This window comes from Elephas maximus, chromosome 13, assembly GCF_024166365.1.
Source record: "Elephas maximus indicus isolate mEleMax1 chromosome 13, mEleMax1 primary haplotype, whole genome shotgun sequence".
Lineage (NCBI taxonomy): Eukaryota > Metazoa > Chordata > Mammalia > Proboscidea > Elephantidae > Elephas > Elephas maximus.
The window spans coordinates 20,875,530-20,892,803 of NC_064831.1; the positions used below are offsets into that span (position 1 = coordinate 20,875,530).

The 17,274-nt window shown below is 40.4% G+C and overlaps 1 protein-coding gene across 9 annotated transcripts in view; it reads right to left on the minus strand.

Annotated features, from left to right (window-relative positions):
* FNIP2 (folliculin interacting protein 2) overlaps window positions 1–17,274 on the minus strand; it is a 191,351-nt gene that overhangs the window by 18,319 nt on the left and 155,758 nt on the right. For 7 of the 9 annotated variants that reach the window (XM_049905417.1, XM_049905413.1, XM_049905419.1 and 4 more), the window contains 2 exons: window positions 13,258–13,373; window positions 7,016–10,676 (listed from right to left, as the gene is read on the minus strand). In XM_049905417.1, the coding sequence (XP_049761374.1) occupies window positions 10,598–10,676; window positions 13,258–13,373 (195 nt within the window). In that variant the 3' untranslated portion in view covers window positions 7,016–10,597. Of the gene's footprint in view, window positions 1–7,015; window positions 10,677–10,730; window positions 13,374–17,274 lie in introns of those variants that run through there. The other 2 variants (XR_007519836.1, XM_049905414.1) reach the window with 2 other exon arrangements.

A 17,274-nucleotide genomic window follows, 5' to 3' on the forward strand; every position in this document is an offset into this window, starting at 1 on the left:
CATCAAAGAACGCTTTCTTCTGTGTTTAAACCTTTTCTGAGTTCTTATAATAGTAGTCTCATACAATATTTGTCCTTGTGTGACGGACTTATTTCACTCAGCATAGTGCCGTTCAGATTCATCCATGTCGTGACTTGTTTTGAGGATTCATCATTCTTTTTTGTTGTGTGGTATTTCATTGTGTGTATGTACCATAACTTGTTTGTCCATTCATCTATTGATGAGGACCTAGGTTGTTTCCATCTTTTTGCTATTGTGAACAGTGCTGCAATGAACATGGGTGTGCATATATCCTTTTGTGTGACTGCTCTTATTTTTCTAGGATATATTCCATGGAGTGGGATTGCTGGATCATATGGTACTTCTATTTCTAGCTTTTTAAGGAAGTGCCAAACCATTTTCCTAAGTGGTTGTATCATTTTACATTCCTACCAGCAGTTATAAGTGTTCCAGTCCCTCCACAACCTCGTCAACATTTATTATTTTGTGTTTTCTGGATTAGCCTTGTTGGAGTGAAATGGTATCTCATTGTAGGTCTGATTTGTATTTCTCTAATGGATAGTGAGTGGGAATAGACTCAATGGCAACAGGTTTTGTTTTGTTTTGGTTTTAATGGCTAGTGATTGCTAGGATTTCCTCGTGTGTCTGTTAGCTGCCTAAAGGGCTTTGGTGAAGTGTCTGTATCATTTGCCCAATTTTTAATTGGATTGTCTTTTTGTTGTTGAGGTGTTGCAGCATCTTGTAGATTTTAGAGATTAGACCTTGATCGGGTATGTCGTAGCCAAAAATTTATTTCCAGTCTGTAGGTTCTCTTTTTATCCTTTTGGTGAAGGCTTTGGATGAGCATTTTGATTTTTAGGAGCTCCCAGTTATCTAGTTTCTCTTCTGGTGTTTGTGCATTGCTAGTTATGGTTTGCATACTACTTATGCCATTTTGATGTGTTAGGGCTCCTAGCTTTGTCCCTATTTTTTTCTTCCATGATATTGTTTTAGATTTTATATTTAGGTCTTTGATTCATTTTGAATTAGTTTTTGTACATGGTGTGAGGTATGGGTCTTGTTTCATTTTTTTTGCAGCTGGATATCCAATTCTGCTCCTATGCAGTTGAAAATAAGCTTCAGGTATACACCCTGTTGTTCTATGCTAATGAGGGCCTACACTATTGAACTGGCCCACACAGGTTTAGGCAGGGATGAAGGGCATTAGAAGTCTGTAGATTCCTCATGCCAGTGTCTAGGCAAAGGGGCAATGCCTGCCCTGAATTCCCAGCTTAGGGGGCATGACAATTTTTTAAAGCCTGGAGACTGGTTTGGGTGCATAGTCCTGAGTTTCCGGCTTAGGGGGCTTGGCATTAATGAGGGCCTTAGTTGAGTCAACCCACAAAGGTCCAGGCAGGGGTGAAGGGTGTTAGAAGTCTATGGACCCCCTTATGCCTATGCCTAGGCAAAGGGGCAGTACCTGCCCTGAGTTCCTGGTTTTGGGGGCTTGGCAAGTTTTTTTTTTTTTTTTTTCCCCTAAAGGCACAAGACTGGTTTGGCCGTGGATAGCCCTCAGTTTCGGCTTAGGAGGCATGGCAATTGTTGAATACTGCCGGACTGGTGTCGGAGCAAAGCTGGAGGGGGGTGGGTGATGGGAAAGTGGTACTTCTCAGCTGGGAAAGTCCCAGAGGGGGAAGTGGTTATTTTGACCCTGCGTGGTAGTTAGACACTTGCACTTAGCTTTCTCAGGTCCACTGCTGCTTCCCCCAGCTCCAGAAGCTTGTGCAGACTCTCCACCACCTTGTCTCTCCTGGTGTGGTGAAATGAGTCCCAAGTGCTACCGACTGCATCAGCCCAAGTATGCCCGCTGACCCAGCCTGCAGGGTGCTAGCTACCTCACAGTTGGCACTTATTTGCTGCTTCTGAACTCTCCTGCTGCTGCTCAGTTCAACTCAACTTTGTCTTTGATGATCAGGGCTCCTAGATTGTCATATATAATTGATTCACTTGTTTTTTCAGGTCTTTAAGAGGGACCACAGGAAGCGTCTGTTCTGCCATCTTGGCCCCACCTCTGTGTTCCTTTACTTCTAAATATTTCAGGGTATATTTCCAAAGAACAAGGATGTGCTCTGTCTTAGACATCTAGTGCTGTTATAATAGAAATGCCACAAGTGAATGGCTTTAACAAAGAGCAATTTATTTTCTCACAGTTTAGTAGGTTACAAGTCCAAATTTGGGGCGTTGGCTCCAGGGGAAGGCTTTCTCTCTCTGTTGGCCTTCTCATCAATCTTCCCCCAGACTAGGACCTTCTTTGCATGGGGATCCCAGGTCCAAAGGATGCACTCTGCTCCTGGCACCGCTTTCTTGGTGGTATGAGGTCTGTCTCTCTGCTTGCTTCTTTTATTTCTCAAGAGATTGCCTCAAGACACAATCCAATCTTGTAGACTGAGTCCTGCCTCACTAACACAACTGCTGCCCATCTTTCCTCATTAACATCTTACAGGCAGGATTTACAACATATCGGAAAATCACACAATACCGGGAATCATGGCCCAGCTAAATTGATACACACATTTTTGGGGGGAAACTCATGATACCCTCTCATAGCCGCAGTACAAAATTATAAGATTCAGAAAACTTAATCTAATATACAGTTCATATTGAAATCTTGTTAACTGCTTCAATAATGTCCTTTGTTTTTTTCCCTGGCCTAGGATCTAATCTAGGATCATTTAGTACATTTGGTTATCTCCTTTCACTTGGAACAGTTAGTTACTCAGTCATGACACTAACATTTTTGAAGTGTACGTGTCAGTTCTGTAGAATATCTCTCAATTTTGGTTTGTGCAATGTTTCCTCATGATTAGGTTCAGATTATGTGTTTTTGGCGGGAATCCCAGATAAGCGATGTCTCATTCTCAGTATATCACACCAAGATGCACCGCTGATGCTGGTTTAATTGGTGATGTAGTACCTCTTCAGTTCCAGAGATAAAATATTCTATTATTCAAAATAACCTCTATTAACCAGGTTGTCTTTTAAATTTAAATTTTTGGATTGTGCTGCAGTTTTAATTATCTTAAATATGTAAGTAACAAAACATTTGCCATTTCAACAATCTTTACATGTACAGTTTAGTACGTACCATTATGTTCATCACGTTGTTTAACCATCACTGTTGTTCCCAAATTTCTCCATCACCCTTAAAAGAATCTCAGTGTCCCCTAAGCTTTGTGTCTCCTCTCCTCACAGAATTTTTGAGGGCATTTCAATAATTTCTATTCTTTGGATAGGGCCAAGATGGACTTACTTTATATAAATTCTCTTCTAGGAAAATAATTTGAAGTATTCTTATAAATTCAAGTCAATGATGAATACAACGTTATGTAAAGTCTCCAAACCCAATGCCTCACGCACAGTCATCACCATCTTACCTGAGATGCCATCTTACCTGAGACACCAGTGCACTCTTCACTCTTATGCTTCAAGAATCAGAAGCATTAGAAAGTATACTGAGAGCAGCCTCTAAAAAGTAAACATTTGCCGATCGTATTGGGTATGCGACAGCTGGACAGTGAATAAGACCAAAGAAGAACTGATGCCTTTGAGTTACAGTGTTGGTGAAGAATGCTGACTATACCATGGACTGCCAGAAGAATGAACAAATCTGTCCTGGAAGAAGTACAGCCAGAATGCTCCTTAGAAGTGAAGACAGCGAGACTTCATCTCATGTACTTTGAACATGTTATCAGGAGGGATCAGTCCTTGGAGAAGGACATCATGCTTGGTAAAAAAAAGGGTCATCAAAAAACAGGAAGACTCTCAATGAGATGAATTGACACAGAGGCTGAAACAATGGGCTCAAACATAGCAAGGATGGTGCAAGATTGGGCACGTTTCGTTCTGTTTTACATAGGGTAGCTATGAGTCAGAATCAGCTCAATGGCACCTAACAACACTGGGGAGCTTGCGGGTTGTGGGGAGTATTTTAAAAGCATAAACCTTTATAAAATATTACATGCTTTCTCATCAAGATTGGCAGCTGAAAATAGGGATATTTTATTTATATTCAGGTTCTTGAATTAGGATTTTCATTTATAAATTTCAGTTTAGAATTTAACCACAATTTTTCTAAAAGTGCAATTTATAATATTTAACAGTATGTACTGTTCTTGCATACATTTACCCAAAATGCTCTTACAAATATTTTTGGTAATCAACTGGGCAAACTTCCAAACTGTTTCTTCTATTATATTTCCCAAAATTTCTACAATTTTTTTAAATAACAAAGTATCTTTCAAACTTTGCCTTCTTTCCACTTATTTTCCCTTCATTTTTGTTAATGGCTCTTCCCACACAAAATCTACCTTAATGTAAAATTTATGCATATGGAACAGACACTTCGAGACATCATCCATTTCTACTTCATTTCTTTGTTTGCAAATAATCTCACTGACCTTCATTCCAATACATGGCGATCATTCTCAGTGACTTGTACATTCCCTCACTCATCTACTCACATTGAGTGATAAGAGCAGAAACTCTCAAATGTAATGTGCATACCTTAATGTGATCAACTGGGGATGGCATTTAAGTAGGTGTAGGAATGGGGCGGGCTTGAGATTCTGGATTTTCATCAAGCTCTCAGGCAATACAGCAACGATGCAGTTGTTATTGGTTGGGGACCCACAGTAGTTAACAAAGTGCTAGAGGATTTCTCACTGAGTTGAATTTTGAGCTACAAAGGGACTTGATGGGAGGGCGGGGGAGAACAGATTTGCAGGGGAAAGGCATTGATACCCTAGCACATTTGAGAAAGTGCATGTAAGGGCAGAGTGTCTGGAGAACAGAGTACAAAGCAGAGTGTCTGTTGACGAGGCTGGAGAAGAGGGATCAGCTGGGTCACTGGAGTTCACTGTGCTAGGGAACTTGGATGTTACTGGAAGGGTTTTTAAACAGAGGAGTGACAGGACTGAATTTGCCTTTTTGAAAGACATCAGCCTGGGAAAGGGTGGATCAGAACTGTTCGATATGAAAAGGAGTTAAGGCATTAAGCCATCATGGGGGTCATTTCAGTAACTCAATGGAGAAATCAGGAGGGCTTGAAACAAGGCAGAGAGAAAGGAAAAAAGATGATGCATTTGAGGCATTATGAAAGTAGTTCAACAGCTCTCAGTGCTGCGTGGATGTGAGGAAAGACTTCAATTACAATGGCAAGGGAGGAATGGAGAAAGCCTGCAGGTCTTGGTGAGAGCAGTAGGGGTAGAAGCCAGGTAACAGTCAGTAGAGAACAAACAGGAAGCAAGAAAGTAAAAGCCAAGGCATCTCTCTAGAAAATGCCTAGTTGTTGAGGGAAGGAGAGAGAAACTTCAGATAAAGAGAGGGAGGCAATTGTTTAATACGGGTCAACTTTTTTGACATTCTGACTACAAAAAGATGAGATGACAGACAGCTTAAGATCCCCAGAAAGCAAAGGGAAATGTACAACTACAGGAATTAACACGAACTGTATGGATTTTTTTTTTTTTTTTTGGTATGGATTCAACAATATGAGGAGGGGGTTTCTTCCACTGAGAACCATCTCAAAGACTCATTTCTAACATTTATGATCTTCTTGTTCTCCAACTCTTGTTTGCAGCACATTTTCAGAAATGATGTGACTTGTATTTGATACTTAGGACACAACTCTGAAGTCTGTACTGTTTATTACGTTAAAAACCTTGGCTTCCAAGTCTCCCTTCTAGAACTTGTTAGGAGGATATTCTGACCCTACCCAACTCCGCTTTTCAGACATCCTATACCATTGGACTTCCTTGGTTTTTCCTTATGGTGCTCACCAGAACCATACACAGTATGTTTTAAGTGAGGGCCTCTGGCTTCTAGAGTCATAGAGCTGAAATGCATGTACTACTCTCTCTCTCTCCCCCACTTCCCATCCATGTTCTGAAGGCCAGCTTAAAAGAATGCAAGTTGAAGGACCAGTGTGTTGCTTCCTGCTCCAAATCTACCAGTTAAACAGTTGCTGATGAGTCAATTCTGACACGTGGCAACCCCATGTGTGTCAGAGTAAAACTGACACAGTGGCTGCAACAATGGGCTCAAACATAACAATTGTGAAGATGGTGCAGGACTGGGCAGTGTTTTGTTCTGTTGTATACAGGGTCGCTATGAGTTGGAACCAACTTGATGGCACCTAACAACAGCCTGTAAGATAACATAATTCCGTATGGCATTGTGTTGCTGCAAAAGTTATACGTAACAGCATTTCTTCCTGAAATCGTATATATCAAGAAATCTCATCCCTTTTCATAGCAAATACTTTGTAATGCCCTCTTTAAAATCCTAAAATAAAATTCATAGATAATATACTTGCATATATAATTTATAACAAACCAATATAATGCCTTAGACATACTATAGAAAAGTAATTTATAAGTATATATTTCAATATGTAAATGCCAGGGCACAAGCAGATTAGAAAATGTAATGAAGTAGGCAGATGCTTGTATTTACATACAGAATCTCCACGAATGGGACACGTACTATATTGGTCCCTCAAATACCATGAGTACTGTAGCTGTTGGTAATGTAATTTCTCAAAATTAATTCTTGGTAAGACCAAGTGGCCAATTCTTGCTAAAATTTTGAACTTTGTAAAGTAAAATCTTTCCTCAATTTAAAGGAATTCCAGCATACATGAAAACCACACAATGTTTTTATGTAAAGCATAATTAAGTTCTCAGCTAATTATTTTCACCACATGAGTGTCCAGCAGGATATTTAAAGGTCACGCAGGACGTAGGACAACTCTGCTGCAGGGCTGACTCACACACTGTGGGACACCTCATGCCCAGCCCCCCAAGTTCCAGTAGCCCTCACTTGCCATCATGCTAACCGACAATGTGCCCACTTTCCCAAACACCTCTGCTGAAAACCAGACATGTATAATCAACTTGTTTCACATGAATTTTTGGAAATGTGACCTCTAAGTTTGATTAAACGTAACCAACAAATCATATGCAGTACAAGGAAAATGTTCAAGATAAATTCAAAAGGTTTATTGCACCAAATGCCAGAGAGAAATGGATCAAAATAACACATGAACAAGTTTTAAGAAAAATTTTCCACACATTGACATTGGTGTCTATCGACTGATCTAAAATATAAAGTCCTATCAATTTGTCTTAGTGGAGCTTCAATAAGAACAAACCCCAGAATTTTCTTGTTTTTAAGTGCAACTTAAATTTAAGCATATTGCAACTCGCTTCCAAGATACATGGTTCACCAAATTCTGACATTTTAAAACTAACATTTGGGGGGGCTACTTGATTTAGGCAAAAATTATATTAAAATACCTCCTCCCCGAAAGCACAACAACGAAAAAAATGGTTCACATTTACCAAGAAGAGCTAAACTTTTTCAATTTAATGGTGAAATTATGCATGAAAAAATACTCTCAAAAGTACGTATTAGTGAAAAACTCCAGACATTTAAGGAATTTTGGGGTCGCTTTAGTCTTTATTTTTATGTACAATCAACTCGAACTGAATCAACCTAAAAAGCTACAGACTAAATTTTATAAAATCTCAGGACCTAATTAGAAGAGCCCAAATAACAATTTAGTATTATTTAGCAAGTGGGGATTTCCCTCCAAAAAGTTACTTTTGAAAAATACGGTCAGTTTAAAAAGTTGTGATGTGTAAACGGCAGTTCCATGGGATGTGAAAGATTATAGTTACTTACATTAAAAAACAGCACACTTCAGAAAAATGGATTGAAGCCTATACAAACAGCTATTTAACACTGATAAAAATAAAATACTTTGGAATTATGCACAAGTATGGAAGCTACATTTTAAATTTTCATTGTCATGTTTAAACATACACAATTACCTTTACATTCATATCACTCGTCAATTTATTAAAAATAAAACTGCAACATGCTAGAAAGAGGTCCATCACAGAACACTGACACACTTCTGCTGTCATGCCTCACTAGCTTGCTTTAAAAAGCAAGACGCTACAAAAGTTACACTCAACAGGTAAGACTCAAAGGTTGAAGAAACCCTAAAGGTGGAATCCTGTCAACTGAGGTAGTTTTCTTATTTTTTTTTTTTTTAATTTTTATTTTTTTCTCGTGGTGGGCATGGGAGAGGGTGGGGCCCTTTCTTGCCTCTTCAGCTAAGACAGCATGAAGCTACCGGGTGGTATGTGGTGTGCGAGTGGGTGTATCTCAACACAGTTCCATGAGTTTTTCTTTTTTTTTTTTCACTTTTGGAAAGAAGCTGATTTAAGACAAAATCTGAATGTTATTTAAAGAGGATTATAAAAGAGCAGCAACATTCTCGGTCTGTTTTTGCAGGCAACAGATTCAAGGATTAAGCACTGACCCACATATGACCCACCTGTAGTTTTCCAGCAGACGTTTCTCCAAGAGAGAGTTGTGGAACATGAAATTAAGAAGCAAATTAATATTGCTCAGGCTTCGGGGGGACTGGGCTAAATCTTTCATGTGTAGAGTTTAGAATCAGTCACTTAAAGCTCAACTTCCCCCTATATGGGGTAAACTTCAACACGCCACTAGGTTCACATTATAACTGAACTGACTTTACATTGAGTTATTGTCTATGAAACCCTGAAAGGTGGTGAATGAGGAAAAGTGCCCAAAACGTGTAAACAAGCAAAGGGAACCCGAAACGAGGGAATGCTTTAAACTGGTACAGGTGCGAAAGGTGTACCATCAGCAGTTCCAAGGTATTCACACGCACTGACAGATCAACAAGGAGTGGGCCGAGCCACAGGTGAGGTTCATTCTCTTTCTGCAAACAATGGTGACATGGAATTAGAGAATTTAAAACACCAAACTCAAATGTTAGGCTAATGGAAATACAAAAATATTAAAAGAACGGAAAACTTCAATTTTACGAAAGACAGACACAAACATGAAAATTAAAGATCCTAAGAGCCTCAGTGCACCCATTTACACTTTACATCAGAGAGACAGAGGGGAAGGCAGCAGTCCTGACCCATCTTTCCTAGAATTCCTCCAGTTTCCCCTCTGGTACTGCTGATACACGCTTTCAAACAAGTATCTACCATGTATATGTCAAAGAACAAAACAAACGGACATAACTTGTGTTTAGGGTCAGGGTTTTACCACAGAGAAATTCCGCAGTCACTCTGCCTCCTGAGAGGGAACTTACTTCATGTTCTTAGGTACGAAGGAGAGATGGAAAGGTCTGGAATTAATTCAGCAAGAAACAGTGAAAGCAAACCAGAGCCTGATTATAGTTAAATGCACTCAGTGTTAACAGTGTTTTCCCCTGACTAGATTAACGCCTCTCTTTTAATGCTTAATTTTTTTTAATGTCTTTTATTATACTCTGCATGTCAGCACATAGTCTGTTTCACAGGCAGTAAACTAAGTAAAATTTCTTTTATATTAACGGAAAATTATTTTGTTTTTAAAGTGAACTATACTAATGAATAAATTTTCATTTTGGCAGGTTTTATACAACGGGTAAGTTAACTTCTAGAAAGGTTTTTTTTTTTTTAATGTAGGAATTACAAGGCACAAAGATAATGTAAAAAGTGAGATCATAAGTGGATCATTTCTAAATGTTCAAACTTAATTACTTTCATTAGTCATCCTGAACCCTTGTAGTTTCATTTCCCACTAGGACAGCTGTGCCTTTTAAAGTATAAATAGTCATTTGCATTAACTATCATAGGAAGAAAGTGGCTTCGGCTGGGAGAATTAACCAACAGAAACACTCTTACAGAAATAACTTTGGTAAATGGCCTCTTAAAAAGGCTGCTGAAAGCTCTAAAGTACAAGGATAAAACACCTGCTGTCAGACTGCACCATCTGCTGCTACAGACTCCATCATGGTGGGATTAAGATGCTATGTAGCTTGGGTTTATGGTAAAGACCCTGCCCCACCAATCCATCCCTACCCTACCTGTGGCTGCATCTGCAACAACGTAAACTCCAAGAAGAAATGAAAACAGTGGGTCCTTAAAGCACTCTCTTTCCAGCAGGCAAACCTCTTTCAAGTTTTGTATCACACAGCACCTACAGCCACCAGAGCAAGAGATGGCACACTGTGGGTTTCTCAAGTTACCGTTCCGGTGGTCTTCTTGAGATAGCAAAATATGCTTTCTCCAGCTTGAAGAGCTCATGCCTCAACTCTGAAACATTTTCATACTGGAATGATGTGTACATAGTTTATCTTGCTGCTCCAAAGTTACCAAAAATGTGAACAAGCCATTATCACTTGTCCTTATTCTGTCCCAACAGCACAAGGCAGCAGGACCAACAGCTTTCATGTTCACTGTAGTGCTTATTTTTCCTCCTACCAGAAAAGGTCACTCTCTCCGTTGACTCATGGGTAACAAGAGGCCTAAGGTGTTCATAAAAAACACAAATGCCATTAAGTCAAGTAAACCTAAAGTCTTCCAACAAAGCATCACTGAAAAGCAAAAAAACAAAAAACAAACGGTGGAATGACGGTTCTTGCTTGCTCTTCTTATGCTACTAACGTCACAAAGAGCTTCTTTCTTTCTCCTTCAGTTGAGAACTTGATTTTTTTTCTTCCAAGGAAGAATGGTCCTGAGCTTTATAAGAGTATTTGAGCCACATAAGGAGAATGAGTACTGGCAATAGCAGTCAACAGGGGCAAGTCATTAGATTCAATCCTGAATATTGAAAAAAGAAAAAAATATTTTAAAATAGCATGACCTTATAAAAAATAGGGAAGCATTATTTCTAGGTAACAAGGTTGCTAGATAATTGCTTCAAACCAGTGAAAAAGTATAATAGCTGTAAAAATGATAAACTTATTTCTTAAATAAAATCTCTTAGTGGATGCTAGGCAAACAGGCAAAAGGAAATGGAGGCAGGTGTGTTGTGCATACAAGTAGACATGTGCATACATGTGGACGTGAGCATACGTATGGATGTGAGCATACACATGGACAAGTGCATACATGTGGACGTGAGCATACATATGGACGTGAGCATACATGTGGACGTGAGCATACGTATGGATGTGAGCATACATGAGGACAGGTGCGTACATGTGGACATGAGCATACGTATGGACGTAAGTGTACATGTGGACACGAGCATACCTGTGGACAGGTGCATACATATGGATGTGAGCATACATGTGGACAGGTGCATACATATGGACACACACGTGGAAAAGCACGTTCATGTGGACATGTGCATACATGCGGACCACACACACACAGGCATGTGCACACATGCTGGCATGTGCATACATGTGAACTTGTACATGCACATGGACGTCTGCATGGTCTTCCCATAGTCCGGGTCACCTGCTTTAAGTCTGTAACTTCTGTATCCCCTGTATACCCTCCTTAGGTCATACTTCAATGTTTTCTCCCCTACTCATCATTCCTCCAGTCAACACTCCTGAACGCATGCTGATTTTGTACTTAGGCTCAAATTAGTCCTCGAAAAATGATGATGGAAGTGATTTCTTCAAAAACCCTGGGGATCTGCTCAACATGGTACACAACTGGGATCCTCCCCAGGCCCCTGAGCCACAGCGTTCTGGCCCAGCAGACACTGAATGAAGAGACATCGCGCTGCAAACAGGCATGGTTCTGGCAGCCTTTCTTCATGCAGAGGCTGATCCAGTGCAGTCACTGGCCAAACATTGACAAATGTCAGAAAAGGTTAGGACAGCCTCAGTCTGTGGAAGAGGTCCTAATTCATTCCCTTGAATTCCAAATCTTAAAAGTAAAAACTAAAAAAAAAAAAGTAGCTGGCATTACTTGCTGCGTTTTCTTTTTTCAGTAATGCTACTTCCAGTTTTAATTTCAGAGCAGATGAGCAGACCTCCAGCACCTGACTGTGGGGGAGGGACTGAAGACAAAGTGGGTGGGGGGGGTTTCTACTCATAATGGACTAAGAGGATTTAGGGATGGTTGCAAGGATGATCCCTCTAATTGTGTGGATGATGGACACTTGTCAGGGCCAGAGACTGGGTGGATGCCATATAAACATATGATACACACATCGGGACACCTTGTTAGGCAGGGCTAGGTAAAGTATGAGACTGGTAAAGAGATATAAACAAAGCTAACCAAAAACATGGCAAAAAGATATGTTACAAGTTAACTGCAGAGGCAAATACCTCAGAAGGGGAAAATATTTTTAAACTGAAATATATAAAAAAATGTAAGACAGGAAGTACGAGGAGTCAAACAATACAGCAAGCCATATCTTCGGTATGAAAACATACGAGGAGACTGGAGGCCTGGGCTCTTGTTTGATCAACAGTCTAATACAGAACTTCAAGGAAGACATTACATATATAATACTTTCTTGCCCCAAATTAGGGGGATCGTCATCACAGATAAGAGGACAACTCCCCATACGCAAGGTCTTTTTCTTCTCTGTTGAAAAATTAAGCAGAGGGTAAAACAGAAGTCAGAATTTCTCCTAAGAAGTTACGGCCAGCAGCCTCTGGAAGGCGATATGCGTTCTCAGTAACTGAGAGCAAGCTGCCCCCTCAGGGAGGCTCATGCTGGAAAGGAGGGAAGCGCAGCCATCCCACGGAGACGTGGGCCCTGACCGTGCAGGAGGGGGCAGCCCTCACGGTCTGGATAGAGGACTGACAACACCGCGCTGCTCAGGCCTAACAGCCCGTGACCATGGCAGCTCACAAAATTGCTGAAAATGGGAGTCTCTAAGTGGTGCAAACAGTTAAGTGCCTGGCTACTGATCAAAAGTTTGGAGGTCTAAGTCTACCCAGCGGTGCCTTGTAAGAAAGGCCTGGCAATCTACTTCTGGAAAATCAGTCCTTGCAAACCCTACAGAGCACAGTTCTGCTCTGATATACATGGGGCTGCCGTGAGTTGGAGTCAACTTCACGGCAACTGGTTTTTAGCATGAAAATAAACTGGGGAGAAGTTGAACATGCAGTCTACCGTGTGTGCAGTTCTGTGACACAGCAGTAACAGGAACAAGGGAACCACAGGCACAAATGGATCAGACATCCAAACTCTTCAACGGGCTGTTAAGCCTTGTAGGCTAAGGGTGGCAGCAGCTCCCCAGGTCAGAGGGACAGTGCCCGGAGACAGCCCCACTCACAGGAGGATGGCAGCACAATGCCCGGAGACAGCCCCACTCACAGGAGGATGGCAGCACAGTGCCCGGAGACAGCCCCACTCACAGGAGGATGGCAGCACAGTGCCCGGAGACAGCCCCACTGACAGGAGGATGGCAGCACTTCTCAGAACTCACCCCAGTACAACACCCAATTCTTTCACATGGACTCGTGTGTGTCCCCGAAGATATTCAGACAGCATTTTACTTTTAAAGTACATCTCCTGCAGTCTGTCTTCAAGATGCATGACACACTGTGAAGCCAAGAACATTGACAATGAGGGCTAGAAGTCACATCTCTGACCATACTTTAAGAGCTACAATTCTCTTAATTCACTTCTAAGTAACAGCTGTAATCTCATCCCTTTCAAACACACTTAAAAAATTAGAAGTCATCTCAAACAAGTATAAAAATAAGTTTTTGTAAAATGGTAAAGTTCATGTTTTCTACTTACTATGAAAATATTCACCTTTCCATTACTCTGTAACAACAACTATTTCCTGCTTTTTAAAAAACTTCATAACAATTTTTATTAAAAATTCTTTACTGGTATCATTTTTACGGCTAAATAATGTTTGAGAATGTGAAATATCATTATCCACTCAACCACAGCACAATCTGCATTTTTGTTGCGAGAAACAGTTGTGTAGAGAACATCCCTGTATTGCATTTTTCCTATCTCTCAGATGCTTTTGTTGCCAGGCACTCCCAAAGGTGGAATGCCTGGAACAAGGTTATTTGAACTTTTTTTTTTTTTTTGCTTTCAAGGGTGCATTTTAACTAGGTCTTCAAGAACAATAAAGACGATTATTTTTAGGACATCTCTACCCTTGGCATTATGTCCAATTTCCTTTTCCAGAGAACAGCAGTCACCTGTGTCTTTCACCAGAGGCAAACGCTTTTGGGTTTGGCAGGCAGAGATGCCAGAGCAGCTTCATAACACACTTGATGGCTTTTGGCAAGGATAATTCCATCATACACAGTTTTCTTCTAGACCATTGCGCCTGTTATTTTCAAGGTAAAGAGATTAACAGATGCATTTGAAAATGTTGATTTTGACCATCTGGGCTGATCAGTGACAGAGAAAAAGTATCCACTAGAGATGAGATCTCTTCAGTTTCTCAACGGCTTAAAATCTTAAACCACCATGTCGGCTGGATGGAACACAACTGGTAAATGACGAAGAGTGGTAATCAAGCAAGGAAGATTTCATCAATTTTCATGAAAATATTCCCCCAAGTAAACAAAGTGGTGAAAGGCTCTCATGTGAAGTCGCAGCTCTTTATGCCATGAAATAAAGTTTTTCATAAGAGTGTCACACAACATTAAAAACCCACTCACCTTGCATTGAATCCTTTGTGTTTTAAAATAGTTCATTTCCACAGTCCCCAAGAAAACTCTGTGTTGCAGTGTGGCAATACAGAGAACACTGGTCTAGATAAATGTATACTAAACTTGAAATCAAAGAATTTGGACAATTTTTTAAAAAGCCTTCTTTGATTACCGAATAAACCCAAGTTTGCCCCTCCCCATCCTGATGCACACTTTCTGGCATTTTATTCCCAAGATGGATTTCTTCAGTTTTTAACTTCTGAAATTTTAAAGTGGTTTTTACAGTTTGATTTTCTCATCAAAATTAGCTACTTTCCAGCATCTGGGGTCTCAAATGCTAGCAAGCGGCCATTTAAGATACATCGAATGCTTCCAACCTACCTGGAGCAAAGGAGAATGACGACCACCAAAGACACAAGGAAAATATTAGCCCAAAAGGCAGAAAGGGCCACAAAAACCAGAGGCTACATCAGCCTGAGATCAGAAGAACTAGATGGTGCCCACCTACAACTAATGATCACCCTGACAGGGAACACAACATAGAGTCCCTGACAGAGCAGGAGAAAGTGAGCCGCAGAACTCAAATTCTGGTAAAAAGACCATGCTAAGACTGGAGAAACTCCGGAAGACATGGCCCCCAGACTCTCCGTTAACCCAGAACTAAAACCATTCCTGAAGCCAACTCTTCAGACAAAGATTAGACTGGACTATAAGACATAAAATGATACTCATGAAGAGTGTGCTTATATGAGACATAAAATGATACTCATGAAGAGTGTGCTTCTTAGTTCAAGTCAATACATAAGACTAAATGGGCAGTTCCTGTCCAGAGGTGAGATGAGAAGGCAGAAAGGACAAGAGCTGGTTGAATACACATGGGAAATCCGGGGTGGAAAGGAGGAGTGTGCTGTCACATTATAGAGAGAGCAACTAGAGTCACATAACAATGCATGTGTCAATTTTTGTATAAGAAACTAACTTGAGCTGTAAACTTTCACTTAAAGCACAATTAAAAAAAAAATTAGCTTTCTCCTTTTGTCTGAAGGCCCTAGAAGCCATTAAATCTTACGTGTTTCATTCATGTATGTGATTTTTAAGAATTTTAAACTGCAGATAAAATTTTCTTTGCTCTTGGTTTTGTCTGGGTAAATAAGTCATTCATACTATTAAATGGCTGAACATACTTCTGTCCAAATGAAGTAAAAAGAATTAGGTATTATAATTGACTGCTTGGACAACTGAAATGTCAAATGTAATACCAGCTGTGTATTTATAGAATAAAATAAAAAGTTTGGTATATATGTAACAGTAAAATACTATGAAGCTTAATACACTCTCCTTACTTTACAGAAAAGGAGACTTCAGCCTGTAAAAAAGGATAATTCAACCTGCTTCTAGAAGAGAAACTGCCTACATATGTAGAACAAAAACAAGGTGGGAATAACCCGTCAACGCCTCTCGAGTTACCATGATAGCCATCCTACAGAAGTGTGCTTCAGTGTAAAGCACAAACAAAGACTTCAGTGAAAAGGTGTTGTCAGTCTTTGCATACCATTAGGACTGTTTCATGAAACTATTATGAAGCCATACTAATACCAGCTGTTTCCTAAGTGCTTAAAATGTCTAACACAAATCCAAGTGCTTTATGTGGATCATCTAATTTTCATAGTCCTATGAAATACGTTCTATTATTTCAACACCTTTACAAACAGGATTTTAGGCTTTGAAAAACTGAGCGGTCACACAGTGAGGATCAGAACTTGGATTTGACTCCAGGCTATTCCACCCTAAAGCCCAGGCACTGGCCACATCTTAAGATACAATGGCTTTTAAAGTATCTTTTATATAGGAATAAGGAGCCCTAGGGGCGCAGTTGTTAAAGTGCTTGGCTGCTAACCAAAAGGTCAGCAGTTCAAACCGACCAGTGGCTCTGTGGAAGAGAGATGTGGCAGTCTGCTTCAGTAAAGATTTGTAGCCTTGGAAACCTTAGGGGGTCGCTATGAGTCAGAACTGACAGTGGGGCTTGGTTTTCTTGGTTCTTTACACGGGAATAGTGTTTTGACAATTTAAAAAGCAGCATCTTGTTCCTCATATTCAGAAACACTCACAACGTGCTTGTTTAGTAGGCACTACCTTCCTTTCACAAGTAAGAACCCTGAGGTTCCGAGACACTCAGGCTTGTCACCATCACAAGGCTGAGGAGTGGCAAAGTGTAGACTTCAACCTAGTTATGCTCAGGTCCTTCCTTTACGCCACACCACCACTAATGAGCCACAGAGTATTCCAAAGCTCCTCCCTTGAGTTCAGACAAGTTCTGGGCATTTCTGAGGAATGTGCTGTGACTGCAGATTTGGGTATAAGTACCCTGGAAAATTACCACTATATCAGCAGTGTAGGTGATTAATACGCAGTTTCCTACTCTGTTGTTAAATAGCTCTGGATCATTTGTGGAAGCCAGAAGGGAGATACCAGGTGCTTTGGTCTGCGGTTGTACGGCAGAGAGAGCAACACTGCAGGAGGAAGGAAAAAGGAGAGAAAGTAGTTTCCTTCATCTAAGCATTCATCCCTGAGGTCAGCTCATCTAAAGCTTTTCCAAGCTACACCCACTCAAGCTTGTCTTATACTTTTTTTTTTTTTAAATTTTTATTAAGGTTCAAGTGAACATTTACCATTCCAATCAGTCTGTCACATGTAGGTTTACATACATCTTACTCCCTTCTCCCACTTGCTCTCCCCCATTGAGTCAGCCCTTACAGTCTCTCGTTTCGTGCCAATTTTGCCATCTTCCCTCTCTCTCTATCTTCCCATCCCCCCTCCAGTCA